At 31.3% G+C, this 18737-nt stretch overlaps 1 protein-coding gene and 1 long non-coding RNA gene across 5 annotated transcripts; one reads left to right on the plus strand and one right to left on the minus strand.

The window, feature by feature from the left end:
* Positions 1-9920: 9920 nt before the first annotated feature.
* LOC100264795 (probable serine/threonine-protein kinase PBL15) lies at positions 9921-12653 on the minus strand. 4 transcript variants are annotated; one of them, XM_010651465.3, is made up of 7 exons: positions 12500-12653; positions 12172-12407; positions 11647-11773; positions 11504-11575; positions 11232-11415; positions 11007-11139; positions 9921-10607 (listed from the first exon to the last, which is right to left on the minus strand). In XM_010651465.3, exons 1-7 carry the CDS (start codon positions 12651-12653, stop codon positions 10356-10358), a joined length of 1158 nt encoding a protein of 385 aa, XP_010649767.1. In that variant the 3' UTR covers positions 9921-10355. The 4 variants fall into 4 exon arrangements, with proteins under 4 accessions (XP_010649767.1, XP_010649769.1, XP_010649766.1 ...); XM_010651467.3 differs by having other exon boundaries at positions 11007-11094; positions 11504-11590; XM_010651464.3 differs by having other exon boundaries at positions 11504-11590.
* LOC104879237 (uncharacterized) lies at positions 10070-14960 on the plus strand. The gene is made up of 3 exons (XR_009465640.1): positions 10070-10159; positions 12509-13421; positions 13578-14960. It is a non-coding gene; the product is annotated as an uncharacterized LOC104879237 (long non-coding RNA).
* Positions 14961-18737: the final 3777 nt, after the last annotated feature.

Here is an 18737-nt window from a genome sequence, read left to right on the forward strand (position 1 = left end):
GTGTTTTATTGAATTATTTGAATATTTACGAAAGCCTTACAAACAATCTTTAGAAAAAAATGAAAACATTTATTATTTAGAAAAATATTTTAATAATTCAAACATGTAACAACTATAAAAATACTATGCTTTTCAGCTATCTATTTTACCCTCCACAATCAAATAAAAAACAAAAGTTTGAATAAAATAATTTCTCAAAAACAATTTTTTATTTTCTAAAATAAAATATCGATCTTTTAACCTTCCAAAACTAATTTTTAAAAAATGTTTTCAAATTAAAAATAATAATATTTTTCTAAGTATTTTATATAAATAAAAAAATGTTTGACAAGTTGTTTTTAAAAATAAAAAATAAAAAACTTTTTTGAATAAGTTGTTTTTAAAAATAACTTTTTATTTTAGTTTTGTAAAAATATTGTAAATTCAATTTATATAATATAGATTAAATTTAATTCGAGTTTTATTAAAAATGAAAATAGTTTTTAATTACAAATAAATTAAAAATCAATAGTTTTTGGTAAAACATAAATAATAATATTATAATAAGTTACATTTTTCATAAAAGAAAAATATTATTTCGGTATATGTTAGAAAGATAAAGATATTAAGCTCTTCCTAATTATTATTTTTGGTTAAAAATGAATAATAATGATTTAAAATAATAATTTTTAACAATATTTTATTGAAAATAAATAATGAATAAAGTTTAATTTTTTAACATATAAATACATGTTTATAAGCATAATATTCTAGAATGTTTTGATTTAATATGCAATTAATTGAATCAGTTTTTCAGTTCAAATTTATTCTTAAAAAAAATCATTAAATAATTTAAATTATTAATTATGTCTTACTTAATTTATAATTTATTTATCTGAATTCAAAAAATATATTTATGTGTATAGGAGAAATAGTAAAGTCATGACACATAATATATCAATTTTGATATATTATTTTTTTAAATGATTAGATCTATTTTTTGAGTTCCAGATTATTTTAAAAAATTGTTAAACCCATTAATAAATTCAATACAAAATGTCACTTAATAATTTTTATAGTGAAAACATTTATAAAAATAAAATTATGTGTAAGAAAAAATAATAGAGCTATTATGAACCAATTTTTATCCATAAAATTCTAGTATTAATAAGTTTGTTACTTGAGTTTCAAATTATTTTTAAAAATTATTAAACTTATTAATGAATCCATCATATTAAGTTTTATTTATTTAATTAATTTGAAGCTTATTTTTCTGATTAAAAAAATTATAAAATAGTGATTTTATATAGTAGATAAACTATAGAGTTATTTTTGTTCATAAATTTTTTATATTCATTGGATCATTATTTGAATTTTACATTATTTTTAAAGATTATTATGTTGGACTTTAACACGGAAATTAACATACAATAATCCAGATCATTATGATTCAAACTCGTCTCTGATAATAAAATAATAATAAAATAATAAAAAACCAGTAATTAACAAATAGATCACATACCATTTGAAGAAGACGCAGCCATGAGAGATTTCCCTTCAACTTATAGATCTTGAATCCTTGATCTCTTCTTCTCCTTATCAAACCTTAATACACAGAGTTATTTTCTGTAATTGATGGAAAAAGCACACACTCCACACATGAAGGGTTTTCTGTATATGTCTTTTATTGATAGGAGAAGAGGGCCAAGAATACACGTTCAAAAACCGTTCTGAACGTGTCAATCAAAATAACTGTTAATTATATCAAATAATAATATTAAAATTATTATAATTTACCCACTCCATCAATGGTAAATATCTATAACAGTTTAAAGATAGTGGATATTATTTAATTGGCTAAATACTAGGTTAGTGGGCCACCCACTTAATTTTAATGTGGAAATAACATATTAGACTTGTTAATTAATCCAACGGATTAGGTCTTGTTTAATTTTGAGTTCATTTGCCTAGTGAAAAAAATCGAAAAATAAGGATTCTATGTAAAAGAGAAACAATAATGTGGTTTTAAATCAATTTTTGTTCATAAATTTCTTGTATCAATTGGTTCACTATTTAAGTTTTAAATTATTTTAAAAAATTACAAGACTTGTTAATGAATTCAACTTATTAAGTTTTGTTTAATTTGAAGTTTATTTACCTAATAAAAAAATTGTGTGTATATGTATATATATAAATTATATGTATATAAAGAAATAAAGAAGAAACTAACTCATGCTTTTAAAATAAAGTTTGGTCTATGAATTACTTATGTTATCAAGTTCCATGACCTTTTGGTATTAATTAAATGGGTTTTTGAGTTCCATGAAAATTAATAAATTTTATGTATCAATTATAATTTGATTTGAAAACTATTTGTTTGATAAAAAAATTTAGTGAAGTAAAAAATAAATTCAGAAAAGTATGTGTAATTTAAAGGAATTTATCACTTTAAGATTTTTCGGTTTCAGTATTAGATCGTGAAAAGAGAAAATGAATGATATCATGTTCAATTGTATTTATTTTTTATGGCTCTGTTAAAAAAAAATTATGTTTTTCTTTTGTTTTTAAAAATAGATGAAAACAACTTCTAATTGTTTACTAAAAATTGTTCTCTATTTCATTTTGTTTTTAAAAACAGTATTAGAGAACAACAGCTAAATAGTATTAGGAATTTTTAAAAACGATTTTCTATTTTTAAAAACAAAAAATTGTTTTTAAATTGAAGAAAACCCAAAAATAGTTCCAAACAAGTTAGTAAATATGGCAAAAGATGAAAATATAAAAGAATTTGTAAATGTAAAAACCACGATAGTAGGGTATAGAAAATAAAAAAGACCCCAATGGAAAATAAAAACAGAACTTTCTAACTCTCTGCAACTAATATATGAATATGGAATGATTTTACATATAGATAATGCATAAAACCTTAATAAAACCATAGAAAACTGGAACAACCTTTAAATTTGGTTGGTGTCATATTATCTTTTGAAAATAAAAAAGAAACATATGAATTTTATAAAAGTACTCTTTAGAGGAATCATATTGTAATTATTTAGGAACATGGAACAAGAAGACGGTAATTATTTTCCAAAAGTTATAAATAATATTAGCATAATAGTATTTATAAATTTAATAAAATTATACTTTTTAGGAACAACTCAAAAATATGTAAATGAACTTGTAATAAATATCCATAAATTAGAACAATTGAAATTGTGTAACTTGTCTTATATAAAAAAGATTGAACAAAAACATAGGAAATATGCAATCCTTGTCAGAGTAGATAGAACACCTAAATATTTTGTGAAACCAAGGTTTGGTTAATCTTGATTTTGATTATAACAAAATAAGGTTTAGAACTAATGATCATATTTCAAGTGTGATTAGGCAAGACGATTTTCAAAGTGGCAATCACAAAGACAAATCAAGCCAATGAGAAATCATGAAGAAGAAGATCACCTCAAAGAGAAGAGTTTTTCAAGATCAAAACTTCATAAGATCTCTTTGTAAGATTGTTGATGCACTAGGACTTTCATGCATTTCATTCTTTATTTATACATCAAAATCATTCAAGAGTAATATTGTTTTAAATATCTTAAGAATTGGATCATTTCATGTTTTCAACTAAAACCTTGTGTTAAATGATTTTCAAACTTGTGTTAAAAGGTTTTAAGTTGAAAAAGGTTGGGTGTTGAGCCAAAAAATGGCTCAATTGGTTCAACCGGTTGAGAGAGGCCAAAAAGTTTCTCTCTCTCCCAGTGGCCTTCTCTTCCCGATCAAGGTTGAACCTCAACCGATTGAGGTCCGGTCAAGGTTTGGTTGAGGTCTGGTTGAGGCCCAACGGTCACTTGCTAAGCATTAAATGCTAACGGCTAGTTAACCGATCGACCCCTAACTCGACCGATCGAACCCCCAACGGCTAGTTTGACTTTTTTATTCTATAAAAAGGCTACAATCTTCATTGTTTCAAGAGCTTAACCTTCCCAAATCTTTCTTTATTATATCTGAGCCTTAGAATAGTATTTTTGAGTGCACCATTATTTCAAAACTTGCATATCTTTAGTGCACCATTCAATCCTAGTTTTTATTGTATCATTTGAGCTTAAAATTCTTGTGCTAGGATTTTTGAGAGATCATTCATTTGTAAATCTTTAAGATGAAGTTTCTCAAGTGTGGGGTATCACTTGAGGGGTTGTTCAAGAGTGAGATATCTCTTGAGAAGTGTAAAGGGTGCTTGGAGCCAAAAGTCTAAGAGGGTGAATTGGAACCATAATTCAATTGTATTGCTTGAAGACTTGGTTTGGAAGCCTTGGATTAGTGGAACCTCAAGCTCGGGATTGAAGCTAGAGGAGAGTGGATGTAGGTCAGGTTGCGCCGAACCACTATAAACTCTTGTGTTTGCATTCTCTCTTCCCTACTCTTTAATTTATATGCAATTGTCTATATATTGATTATTATATACTTACATATAATTGTCTCTTGCATTTACTTGTTTAAATTTGCGAAAAGAGACCATCACCCTATTCACCCCCCTCTAGGGTGATTACCATAGGTTGGATTAGCCTCAAATTCCTAACATATTTAAATAAATATATATTAAAAATATAAGGACCCATGGGAATTATATTATGAAATGAATTTTCAACCTCTAAATATAAGAACTCTCCTTACATGATTACTAGAATGGAGTTTGTAAAAAATTGGTTAGAAAGAGAATGCATAAGTATAGGAAAAAGAAGTTAAATAAAAAATAAAATATAAATCAACAACTTTGTAAAAAATTGCTTATATGAGAAAATCTAGACATAAGATGTAGAGAATATAACTTTAAAAAACCCAACAATTACAAAAGATTCTTAAGAAGAAAAAACTTTTTACAAAAAACGATATTTTCAAACAAGATATAAAAAACTTGGAAAGTTTTAGATAAAAAGAAAAAGAAACAAAGAAAGAAAAAGACAATGTAAATATTATTTGTGTGGTCAAGAAGGTCATATAATACTTGTGAACTTAAAAACCACCAAGTAAACAAAGTAGAAAAATTCAAGTAAAAATTAACCTAATAAATGAACATCAAATAGATAGTGACGAAGAAGAACACAAGGATTAAATTACAAACCATAGAATTAAAAATAGATGCAATGTTAGAAATTGGAGCTAATAAGAACCTTTTATTTGAAATCTTAGTATCCCAAGAAGACCAACAAACACTCTTATACTTATCATAAGTCTATAGGGAAGACATGTTAGCACTTTAATAATTATAGTATCGACTTGCAATTTTTATGATTCAAACTCCTAACCTTTCACTCTATGACCACTCTTTTTTGTCATCTCATCTATAAATTAATTGATGTTAGAAAAATTATACTATACTTTTAATTGAATTTAACATTATAGATATCTTTACATTTTTCTCGAATTATGATTATTTTCTGTGATCATATCAATGAAATAGTAAAAGATTGAGAAAAAAATTAAAATTTTTAAATCAAACTTTATAAAATTATTATTTCTTATTTTCATACAAACATTATTATTATTATATTTTCTAAAAAAGACTTTAAAAAATATAAATTATAAACAAAATTGTTTATGTCAAAAATGAGAAATCAATTTTTAATTTTTTTATAAGTTTTATCTTTTATAAGTACAAAACAACAAATTTTGTTGTGATGATATTTATTCAATATCGAATATATATAAATCTCTAATATCACTTTTATTTATTTATTACTATTTTATAACTAAGCGTTGTCGTCATAAAAAATAAATACTTTAATGATAAAATAATTTGTCACAAAAGGGTAAATGCTTTTATAATTGAAATTTTCACTTTTTTTTTTTCAATATTCTCATGAAAACAGTAGTACAAAACTATGTTACTTGCTTTGAAATTTGTCCATTTAACCTGCTCAAGGAGCTGTGAGTCGTGAGAGACTCAACTGGGAAGTAGACTAAACTCTACAAAAGCATTTGACTTGGTTGCATAAGGCAAGTTCAACGATCATTTACCAAACTTTGTTTGCAAGGCTTTAAATTTTTGTATGGATACTGAGTGCTCTCCTTGGTAAAATTTACTGGGAGACTAGTCTATACCAATATATCAACAGAGGATCGATTCCCACTTCTTTGGCAATCCGTGAGATGCTAAATACTCTTATAAGCCCCAACTCTATCATGGTGACCCGCCACAAGGAAAAAAAATTGCTTCCATTTACCATCATCAGTTAATAACAAATAATACAAAGATGGAGAATAATGGCTTGTAGGTTTAACAGTCCAGGATGATGTTCTTAATGGATGTAGAAGAGCTTCATGTAGAATATTTACATAATCGCATAAATAAGTCATATATGATCGAAGGATACTAATAATAAAAAATCACTATAAAAAACATACCCGAGTCATCATAAAAAAAAAAACAGGTAATTAATTGTTGTAACCAAGTCTTCTTCTCTATGATCTTGATAACAGTTATGGTGGCTTTATGGGAAAAACAGGAAAATCATTTATTTAGATTAGAGAGGAGACTTAGCATAATTCAATATTGGGTTCTCATTGAGCCATCTCATAATAGGCTTTAATGAGACTCATAGCCTACACTTGCTATTTAACTGATCTTCTATTCAAATGATGCAAAACTCAATTCAAAATGTGATCATTAGTTAATTGGACTCATTATATAATAAACTATTCATTAACCCGTTTTTACAAATACAAATTATTTAATTAATGTTAGTCCATATAAAAAAATTTCAACAGTTCAATCTCTATATATTCAAGAACTTTGATTTTTCTCGATTCTTCTTTTTTTCACAACTAATGTGAATATTAAAAATGCAGCTAAATAACTTGTAGCAATATTTTATACATAAAACATAAAGATTTAAAACTTCGATCCACAAAAGAAAGAGTTAACATTTGGCTTTATACTTTTTCTTATTGTAAAAGGTCAAATGTAATTATCGACTTTTACTTGTTTCATGTTGGATGGCATGTTACGAGACTTTATGGGGTTGACAAGATATTTGAGACTCCAACAACACTCAACCCTTTAAAACGTCTTTTCTTTATTTTGAAAAAAAAAAAAAAAAAGTTATCGACATCATTTTTTTTCTCTTTTGTCATCATATATTTTGGACAACTAAATCTTGTATAGGTTCGTTCTTCATAGTCTTCATGTGAAAGTGCCGACAACTAAATTGTGTCTGCATGTGAATGTGCCATAAAGAAGTCATTATTACGAGTCAAAGATTGGGATTGTATATTGAAGTTTCTATGAGAACTTGAAAGAAAAGAGTAGAGAGAATGTACAAGAACATATGAATTTTCCACAGCATTAGGTGAGATAAATTTATCTCTTTTCCAGTCCAGAACTCCTCTGCCAATGGAAGGCCCTTTCTTGATAGACTACCGTACTTACAGCTCATACCCAAAAACTTTTTGGGAAGTCCATCTTGAATTCTCATGCTTGTAGTAATTTTATTTACTTGTCGTACCTCCCGCTAAATAAAGTACCCTAGTGATTTTATGCGGTGGAATTTTTTCCTGAGAGCCAGTCGAACATGTTGACCAGATGCTGCAAATCCCATCTCACTTCACTCGTCTTCAGGTACCATATTCTACTGCCAAAATCTTAAAGTGTGAGCCCATGTATGATTCTTTCACTGAGATCTGTACTTGATTTCATTATTCAATAGTTCAAGTGCTTCAACCTGATCCATGAATCTTTCAAAATCTCAAATCATATCTTATGGGTGTTGGTCAAACCTCAATGAATTTGTTCTCTGTGATGAATCAGTGAAGTATGAAAGCATAATTGTAGAAAGCACAGTTAATTAGCTTTTGCTGTGTAATCTTGTCTGTGTGTCTAAACCCTTGGGAGTTACAGTACTCCCTTGAAAATGACCAAAAAAGAGGGATATGGGTAGGGACTGAAATCTTTATGGGTACCCACTGCCCAATTCAATTTGGATCTCAGTTGGACAACAAGAGGGGACAGGGAATCTTGGGGGATATTACAGCTAGGAAGCACATGTACTATGTTTGGTCATGTAAATGCTTATCTTGGAATAGGCATCATCTTTATTGACTTGATAGTAAAAGATAGACTTTACTAAAGGATTTGACACAGAAAAAAGGAGTAATAATGATCCATGAATTGGGAGTTTAAAGTTCAAATGAAGTAGTAAATAATCATTGAAGTGACTGTTGGTGATTAGGAATTTTGAGGTTAAAGACCATCCTTCACTTTTTCAGTTTCTTTCTATTGAAATGGCTTAATTGACTTGCACTTATGATGGAACTTTTTGGATTATGAGTCGGGTGAGGCCATTCATAGTCTCCAAGGATTGCCTTTATCTGCTTAGGTGGTTGCGGTTTGAGTGTAAAACAGAAGGAACTAGCTGTTCTTTCTGGTTGGTCTATATGGATTGGCCTGCAGCAGTAGTTAAGGGCCTTAAGGCCATTCTATTGCTCTAGTGCATTAAAAGGAAAAAGGGTATTTCTATTTGTAGGAATTTCTCTGTCAGAAAACAATAGAACTATTTTGTCTCGGCCATACCTGAGGATTCAATCAAATAAAAATTAGCATTTCTAATGGGATTAGTGAGGAGAGGGAAAGGGACATATACAAAAGTCATTTGGTTAAGTGATGTAGGTGAGAATATGTTGTCTCTAGTGGGATTAGGGAGAGATGGAAAAGGACCCATGCACCATTCCATTAAGTGCTCTTCATCGTGCCATATTCAATCAAATAAAGAGGCATGTCGCTAATGGGATTGGTGAGAGGACTGAAAGAACCTATCTGTAAGTCACTTGATTAAGTGATCTTTGCTCAGTATGTTCATAATGCCCCCCTTTTAATATTTCCAGCATGATCCAGCATGATGTACTCTTTCAAAGCATTGGTGTGCTATGAGTTTGTGGACATTTCTGCCAGCTGTTGAGTTTTTCACTGGCTTCAGGAGTCAGACTAGGAGTTCGCTGAACCATAAAGAGTCGATCAAACTGCTTTAAAATTCCTGAAACCGGGTTAAATGTGCTGAAACCAGGAAGACTGGGGATCACAGCACACAGTATTCTGCCAAACAAAGTACTCTAGGCAGAGGCCATAATTGACAAAGCAGTTAAAAATCAATAAATGAATGCAAACCTGGAGAAGGGTACCTCTTGGAACACCGTGTTCTGATGTTTTGAATCTAAAGGATTTTCTGTAGTGCTTATAAGCCTTTCTCTAAGCTCCATCAAGATGTTTGCACGCCATTTTCCTATCAAATTGTAAGAACCATGCATTCTTCTCCCAGGACCAGTCAGTTGTCTCCATGCACTTTTTTTTTTTTAAATTTTTTATTACTGCGATTTAGTAAAGAAAGAATATTTTAATTACATTTCACCAAGTCTTTTCAGTACTAAAGGTGCTCTATTGGATCTTTAAGATTGAGTTGTCTGTTCATGAACAGAACTGCTCTTTAGTCTCGTGACTGAGATTATAAGACTGATAATTTGAAGTTGTTTTCAACAAAGACTATTTCATGTTGAGCTGATTGCGGTCCAGTATCAAGATTGAAATACAAATCACATGTAATGTTATTATGCAGGGGCTTCTATATTCCAGTCTTTAACATGAAAGACCGAAGCCGCATATCCCATCTTCAAGTTCTCTCCTTTCGGTATCCTTCTTTTGAGTGTGAGATGTACATAAGATTGGTTTGATATTTCAATATTATTTACATTCTACTTTCATTTCAAGTTCTTAAAATTTGATGCTTGGCCATATAAACATATGCTAAGGATGTCTATATAGCCATATCTGCAAGTTGCAAGGAAGCAATAGAGGTTAAACTTAATGATTCTTTTGTTGCACGTACGCACAGATTATAGCATTATTGCAATGTTCCATGCCATGATATTCGATGGTGGAGTAGAATAATAGAGACTAGAATCAGAAAACCTGCAACTAAATGACAATCTTTTCTGTCACTGTGTCTTTTCTTTCATACTTTCTCTCTGCATTCAACCGACATAAAAATTGCCCCTGTGTGAATTTTTTTGGGATTTCTGGGCCATGTGGTGGCTTGGTGGGACTACTAATAGTCATGTCATTGTACATTATCAGGAAGGGACCCAAATCAGGGCCAAAGTGCTAAAGCTCCCCAGCTAGCCTACCCAATAGAAGGTTGGTATTTCACATCATCAATCAAATGAGTCCATAGTTTATATCCCCACATATAAAGTAGTTTGTGCTGCCTTTGCCTTCTTTTACTCATGCAAACTGATCAAACCAGAGCCAGCTGCTGTTGCTTGGCATAAATAAGCTTAAGCTTGACTTAAAACATAACCAACATGAACAAATGGTTTTTTAATGATTCCCTTCATTTTGAAGTAAACAGTTGGCTCCCCAAAGTAAATTTAGTAGTGCCCTCGCCCATGCCTGTGGTCAGAGCCATCTCTTTTTCATGAATCCTTTCAAGCTCAAGCACAACTTTTTCAATCTTCAGTTGCCATTTTCCTGAAAGACTCATGCATTGCAACATAAGCTTGATCAAGTCCTTCATTCCCTCCATGGTAAAGCTTCCAACTAGCCGATGGTCCACAAAATCATTTATACTCAGACGAGTTTCCACCTTCACAAAGTTAGAAAACAATGAAAGCCTAAGGCTACCGGTTTAATGTACTTGAATAAAAGTGTAACAAAAGAAGAATGCAATTTTAACTGAGCTGTGGCCTGTGAAGTTCTTTGTGATTTGTTCCTAGAAGGGTTATGAAAACAACCTGCCTCAAGCTTGCCATGGCAGGCAAATTCATTCAATGTCTAAAATCAAGCAACTTAATAAAATCTTAGAAGAAACATTAAAAAGAACATCTGAAGTGACCCACACAACACAGAGGCTCAGCATCTAATATCTGAATTTCTTGCATCAAACACTGACAAAATATCTTTTTATAGAAAATCCTGACATAGTGGCACCAAAGTAATGTGGAATTGATTTGAAGAGAAAACACTAGAAATAATTCTTACATACCCATTGAAATAAGCTTTCATCAGATCCAAAGGACTCATCATATAAGGCCTCCCGTCCAGTTATAAGCTCCAAGAGGAAAACTCCAAAGCTGTATACATCACTTATCTCAGAGAAAGTTCTTGATTCTTCTATCCTACGTATTGACATGAATGATAATTAAGCATCGGTGAAAGCTATATTTTCTAGATTAAGTGAATAAAATGCATTCAGAAGGAATTAATTTACTCTGGATGTTGGAAAACATTGACACTGGGTGTTTGAGATGGACCTGCATCTTCTATTTTTTCAAGTAATCGTGAAATCCCTGTATCTGCAACCTTGGCAATAAAGTTCTCATCAACCAAGACATTAGCCGTCTTGAAATTCCTGTGTACTAAGGGAGGCTTTAGAGTATGCAAATGACGTAAACCTGCAATAAGAAACGCACTTTCTTCAATTTATCTTTCCTTAGTTTTTAATTAGTTCAGCACACCGCAATCATATTATTTCACATCTACCTTTGGCTGCCCCTAGAGCTATGGACAGCCTTCGCTTGAACTCTAGTTTTGTTGTTGCATCTAGCCCAGTATCTGTCAAACAGTGAACTACAGTGACATGTCTTGCTGCATAATAATTCAGAACCAGTTTCACAAGTCATTACCATACAAATGATTGCACATGCTGCCATTGGGTAGATATTCAAAAACTAACATTTGTGATCCACTTTCCTGGCAGTAACCCAGAAGAGTAACTAGATTACGGTGTTGAATCTCTGACAAATTAGTTGCCTGCTTGGTAACATAAAACTGTTAGTTATCTACATAATTGAATCTAGAGCTCTCAAGAGTTACTTATATGATCAGTTTGCTGCTAATTAACATGAAATGAAATATTGAAGAGCTCTATGAGATAAAACTAAGCTAAAAGATGCCCCCCAATTGTATCTTCTCAGGGGTGGAAAAACAGTTAGTCTTTTCTTTTTGTTATAGCAAAAGGTATTGACTAGTAACTGGGTTTTGTGCATTAAGGGAGCCCTCCATGTCTAAGAGAAGAAATAATTTAGGCTCTTAGTTGATTTGGCATTTCCTATTATGAACATTGTGTGAGAGAGAGCACTTACATGTATATCACAATGCACATAATATACAACTAGATTAATGAGTTGTATGTTGGAATTTAACTATACCTCAGCAACAAATTCCCGTCTAGGAGGGCCTGGACGCCTTTTGATGGCCACAATAGTCCCATCAGAAAGGAAACCTTTATAAACCAAACCAAAGCTTCCATATCCGATTAGATTGCTTTCATTGAATTGCTTGGTAGCTTGCTCCAATTCTTCCATTGTGAACTGTCTTGCTCCCTGTGGTCCGGATAGAGGCGGGGCTGCAGCTGAGCTGGGTCCACCTCTCCTATTCCATTCCACTTTTTATGTTGGGGAGAAAACTAGTAAATGTTATCCAGGTATGCAGAAATATAACACATCCTCCATATTTTAACCCAGTGAATAACCTTACCTGGTGCAGATGGATCTGAGGAACCTGTCTCTGAGTTCTTGTTTGAGAAGTTTTTACACTGTAACTTGCAAAACCATACAAATCCAACAACTACTGCCACTAGTGCAAGCACCCCCGCAGCACCTCCAACTATAGCTCCATACGGCTTCAACATCAGGTAAAAGCTCTGTGTCTCCTTCAACAAACCTGAACATTGAACCTGTGATGCAGAAGAACCATATAGCCTGAAATATAAGAATTTAAAGAATCTTAATTGAATGATCCATCTTATTCATAAAATGCCAATAATGATGACCTCAACAACTCAAGACCAGATTTTGGAGAAAAAAGAGCTCAGGATTTCAATACCAGTAAAGGAAGTCCGAGATCAGGTGGTCTCCTTGATTGAAAATCCTCTAGTGTGTAATGACATTTCAACAGTTCGTACCACTTCGAATGTGTGCTGTGCCGACAAGAGCTCAAAAATGAAAACTGGATGATCCTGAGTATCCACTTGGGAGACAGATAATGTGGTAAGGACCAATGCTACTGAAATTTAAACCAGAGATCAACAGACAACTCATTGGCTTGTCAAGGTGCCCCACTTAGCTGTTCAATGCCCAGCATCTTATTGGACATGACAATGAATCTCCATTGCTAAAGAGCAAGTTGTCCTTCTTCCAAACTTACTCTGCTTTGTGTGTGGGAGGGGAGTGGGGTGGGGGGAGACAGAGGGTGATTCCCAAAACAAGTAGAAAAATTCAAGTAGAAGTCACTACTCTATCACTTACTGCTGACAGAAGCCATGTTGATTATGTCCCAGCATTGGTTCCACATAAGTCTCATAATCAGTCTCTTGTACTTCAAATTTCAGGTACCTCAGGCAGAATGGTAGTAGCAAGAGCCTGGATGGGCATTTGACTACAGCAAGTATTTCTATCAGGTAAAAGAGAGCATTACATATGCACAATTTCATGAAGATGTCTTTGTAGATGCATATAGACCACTCCGTGGAATCTCCCTACCAAAAAATCAATGCCCATGTGAGCTGTTGTTACCAACTGTAAATGAGCGGATTTTACTATGTGGGTGTGGACAGGAGTGAAAGTGACCATAATTGGACTAGTACTGGAAGACATCATTATTGAAGGGGATCAAAAGAAAAGGTAGTTATCCGGCTATCAATTCCAAGTCTCTTCCCTCAATTCACCTATCTTCCTTTTTGCCTCTTTTTTGTCATCTGATCTGGAAAGAAGAGAGTGAGTTCCCATTCTTGTATATTGAGATGGGACTCTTCCTCATATGGGGTCATGACAGCTGAACCAATGAGACATTGCCCCAGCCCGTCCAGCAGGTGCCCAGTTTCCCTGGTTTATATGTTCTTAGTTTTCTTGCAAGAAAGATAAGTTCGTCTGTTTTGGCAAAATGGGCATTTGTATTTTCCTCTCTTCTTGCTTTCTTTTTGTAGGTATGCAACTGGTTGGGCTCTGATAGTGAAGAGATGGGTAATGCTCTTGAGCTGTAAGTATCTCCCTCCCTCTCTCTATCTCATATTTATTTACCTTGCATGTTTTCCTGAGTTTGTTCTGTACTGTCTTGTGCTGTAAAGCACAAGGGGATTGGTGGAAAGAAGCTTGTCATCTTGTGCAGTTCTGAATGCTGGATACAAGAGGCCCATTTCACAGAGAGAGATAGAGGTTTTGTTGGGAAATGTGGACTTCCAACAGCATGTTGTTAGGATCTGCTCTCTTTGACTGTCTCAGCAAGTGGTATATCTTTAAGCTTCACCCCTTCCTTTTATTGCTCTTTATTTTTTTTCTTTGGCTGTCTTGAGCTACAACCTTCCTCTGCCACAGCTACAAAAGCATAAACACCACCACATTCGTGGTTTGGCCTCACTGCATTAAACCCCTGCCCCAACCCCACACTGAAACAATTCCCCACCTTCTTCCTCCTACCTCTTGATGATGTTGTGCAAAGCCCTCTACCGACACAATCTTGATATTCCTCAAGTCAACTACCGGGTATGACACTAAACTTGATTGCACATGTTGGATCAAAATTTAATTGCGATAAGGCAGTTTGCATTTGGCCTTATTAGGCTAGGTTGACCATACATGATGAACAGTTCGAGGCAATGCAAACTATTAGTATCCTTTTCTGTCATCTTCCTACTGGCTCTTGGAAATGGCTGCGGGGCAGCAGATCAGATGCCATCCACACTTGCTACACATGATGGTGATACAAAAGGAATCAAAGAAAGTTGATCTGGCTTTTCTTACTATGATAAGTCTGCAAAAAAATGATGGTTCTGGCCTCATTCAATCTTTCATTTGTTGTTCTGTGATTATTACTTGTCAAAGAAATGGTTTTCCAGACCTTGAAACTTCAGAAGTAGCATGATTTTTTTTACCAACTCTGGTTGCCTGCCTGTAATTAACATCAAAATTTATGATATTTCATTCTCTGGTTTATAGTGGTACATGCTTTGAATCTCTCATTTTTACTGTTTGCCCTATTGAAGTACTTGCTGTGTCATTTTGTGCAGACCATGAAAGTAACCTTAGCCTTGTTTGGATCTCATAAAAGAATGAGATGTGGTTAGAAAAAGAAGAAAAAAAAGGAATAAAAGGGAAATTAAGGCTTTGTTTGGTTCCCCGAAAGCAATTAAAAAAAAATTGGTTAAAGAAAATGATTTTCTCATATTTTGTTATATTATGAAAAATACAAAAAAATGTAAAATATAATTAATATTAATAAAAAATTATATATTTTTAAATTATATAATCTTTATATCTAAGAGTTATGAAAGTAAAATGAGTTTGAAATAATATATAAAAATAATTTATTTATTTTAAATCTATTTTTTATTTTTTATTTTTTATATTTTTCCTCAAACTTTTTGAGAGTCAAACATAAAGTATAAATATTTTGTTTTTTGAATATCAATTAAAGGCTTTTATTAAAAATTTGATGTTCCATAAGAAAGTATAATATTTTTATTTACAAGTATAAAACAAGAATTAATAATATGTGGAAAAAGCTCCATAAATATTCTCTCTATTTAGTTAAAGAAAAGAATGAGAGCATTTCCTTATCCTGGGGTATTATGGTAGTTGGGGGAAGGCCGACCAGGGTAGTTTATTTGACCACAATGGGCTGTATCCATTTTCCATCCCTGCAGTTCAGCGTTTACAATTTTTATCCATTGTGATTTTTCCTTTTTCTGAAAGAAAATCTCAAAAAAAAAAAAAAAAAAATTGTTCATAAAGTTGATGGGGTTTGGATAATATAAATGGGGTGTTGGATTAGACAGAGCTCATTCATTAGCAAAACAAAAATGGAATTTTTCTCCACTGTGTCTGAAAGATATAGTACAAGAAAAAGAAATGAAAAGTTTGTCAGGGGTGAAATTTGACCATATGCTAGTGTAAAATGTGGGGCTCATGCTGAAACATAGGCCATCACCTCACCTGCCATCAGAATCAAAGGCCCAAAATGGTCTGTCCGGCCAGCATTTGTGTTGGGTTATGTGCCAGTGCAGTTGTGGGCCTTGGGGGAGCTTTGCCCTCTCAGAAGTCAGGATTTAGCTGACTTGACATTAATTCACGGCTTTTAATTTTTTTTAATAGAGCATAGATGAAAATTATTTTAAATAAATACCATGGAGTTTGGATGTGGATAATACATCGCAAACCTGTCTCGTTGTCATCCCTATTTATTGAGTAGGTAAAAAAAGGTGATTTACATTCATTAAATTTGAAAATATTTTGTTATCTAATTACTACTCATGATAAAAACTTTCATATTTAGTAGATATTTGATGTCATAGATTCATGATTTTTATTATATATAGAAAGGTTAAAATATATTGTGATTGTATAGAATATCGATCAAAATTATTTTGAATAAATAGGATGGAGTTGGGATGTGGACAATTCATCACAAACCCGTCTCGTTGTCATCCTTATTTATTGGGTAGGTAAAAAAATGATTTACATACATTAAATTTAAAAACATTTTGATATCTAATTATCGATTCGTGATGAAAACTTTTACATTCAGGAGGTGTTTAGTACGTCGGAATAGGGAATGAAAATAATATTTTGTTTCCTTTCCTATTTCTTAGTGGAATGGAATGAATTTGATGATTTCATTTCTAGCGTTTAGATGAACTTAGAAATGCAAGATTGGAATGATTATTTGTTTCCATTCCAATGTTTGATAATAATATGAATGGAAATGAAAAAGAAATAAATTTACAATAATATCCTTACATATAATTTAAAATATTTTTTTATTTTTACTTTTATTTTAAAAAAATAAAATTTGAGAGGTTTTTTGTTATTAAATAATAAGACTAAAATATATATATATACTCAATAAAAAAAAAATTAACCATAAAAATCGTATAATCCTAATGCACAAATATTCAATTATTATTTTTATTAAAAATTTGAATAATTTGTCATGCTTAAGTAGTTATAAAATTATATTTTTTTAAAAAAAATTATTTATTATAATATTTAAATTCTCAAAGCTAGCAAATGTTTTTCTTATTTTCAAAAGAGGAAATAAAATAATTGAAATTTATTCTAATTTTCAACAAGTATCATATCCTATAAAATCCATAACCTTAAAAAATTTTAAATATTCGTTTTTTTTTTTATCAAAATTTTAAATAATTTGTCATGCAAAAAAAAAAGCTATAGAATTATATTTTACTAAGAAAAAAAAAAAGAGAAAAAAAAATATAAGAACATATAAATTGTCAAAGCTACCAAATACTTATTTCTTATTTGCAAAAAAGGAAATAAAAAAACACAAACTTCATTCTAGTTCTCAATATAAGTATCATATCTACTAAAATCTACAACTAGTATGTCCTCCAAAATTAATCCATCAAATCAATAAAAAAGTTCATAGGAAATTGATGAAACAAAATCCAACCTAAAATTTATATCAATCCAACCCAAAGACAATAAATCAACAAGGATGCAACATGGAGATTTAAGGGGTTTGAAGAAGTCAACCTTGAGATCTTCGTCTAAATTGAACAAAAGTTTGACTTGCATTGGGTCACTCATAATAATTTGACTTAACTTCAATATGTCCAATCTATTAAGATTAGGAAGTTTCTCCAACTCACCAACCACTCTATTTTCCTTTTTCGTTTGTTGGTTGATTCCAAACATAAATTAATAAAAAAAAAATAATTGATTTATAGAGAAAAAGAAACACATATAAAGAAGTAGAAGAAGAAAGAGAAAATAAGGTAAACCTGATCGAAGATGTAGAAGGGAGTTTTCAGAACCTAGTTACAGCAAACAATGACGAATCCTAGATCCAACAATCAAAATGAACATCCAAAACCCTATAAATTAGAAATTGATTTTTTTTTTTTAAAAATATCGTGGAAGGTTTAATTGATTCAATTTAGAATAATCACTTGTTGCAGAGAATTGGATGATGAGTGGGTTTCTAGCTTTGCAAAGAAGATAAGAAGTGGATGATGAATGGATCTCTACATTTACAAAGAAGATAAACATCGGGTTTGAAGAACAAGATAAGAGGGTAAAATAGTAATTTAGGTTATTTTATATTATCAAATAGGTTTAATGAATCATAATACCACCTACTTTTAATGAATGCAAATCCGACTCATAAGTTGGATTTGATTTATGCCGGAATAATTTTTTATTTCATTTCCGCCTTCTTAACATTTATCCAAACATAGAAATAAGGGAGAAAATGAATGAAATGTCTATTCCCACTCCCTATTCCCGTGGTACCCTATTCCCGTGTACCAAACACCCCCTCAGTAGATATTTGATACAATCTATAGATCCACGATTTTTACATACACAAAGATTAAAATAAATTTTACCATTGATTTCCATATATATTGTGATTGTATATTTTTTGGATTATCATATGCATAAACTTTCACAAGGTTAATCAAAACATCATAATTGAATCCTATTGATCAATTTGAGATAGGCCTAAAAAGTATTAATTTAAGATATTTCATTATGACATAAAAATTTGAGGATTATTTGTTCACCCTATTTAAATAGTTCAACTTATAAATACTATAAAAAAATAGTAAATCCATATATATTATTATTATGTTATAATAGAGTGTAACGTGACCATGATGTGTGAAAGAAAATACTTGATATTTGAAAGAACTTCAAAACACTCCCACTAAATTTTAAAAACAAGAAATCGGATTCAAAATTATATTTTTAAGGAATAG

The sequence above is a fragment of the Vitis vinifera genome, chromosome 5 (assembly GCF_030704535.1).
Source record: "Vitis vinifera cultivar Pinot Noir 40024 chromosome 5, ASM3070453v1".
In the NCBI taxonomy this organism is placed as follows: Eukaryota; Viridiplantae; Streptophyta; class Magnoliopsida; order Vitales; family Vitaceae; genus Vitis; species Vitis vinifera.

What these genes read in the sequence shown, in the direction of transcription:
- LOC100264795 (XM_010651464.3), bottom strand. Translation starts at nt 12,653, where the DNA reads ATGTTGAAGCCGTATGGAGCTATAGTTGGAGGTGCTGCGGGGGTGCTT. An exon ending in GACGGGAATTTGTTGCTGAG is followed by an intron (nt 11,774 to 12,171) that starts GTATAGTTAAAT and finishes GTTACCAAGCAG; the next exon opens with GCAACTAATTTGTCAGAGAT. An exon ending in ATGAAAGCTTATTTCAATGG is followed by an intron (nt 10,608 to 11,006) that starts GTATGTAAGAAT and finishes AACTTTGTGAAG; the next exon opens with GTGGAAACTCGTCTGAGTAT.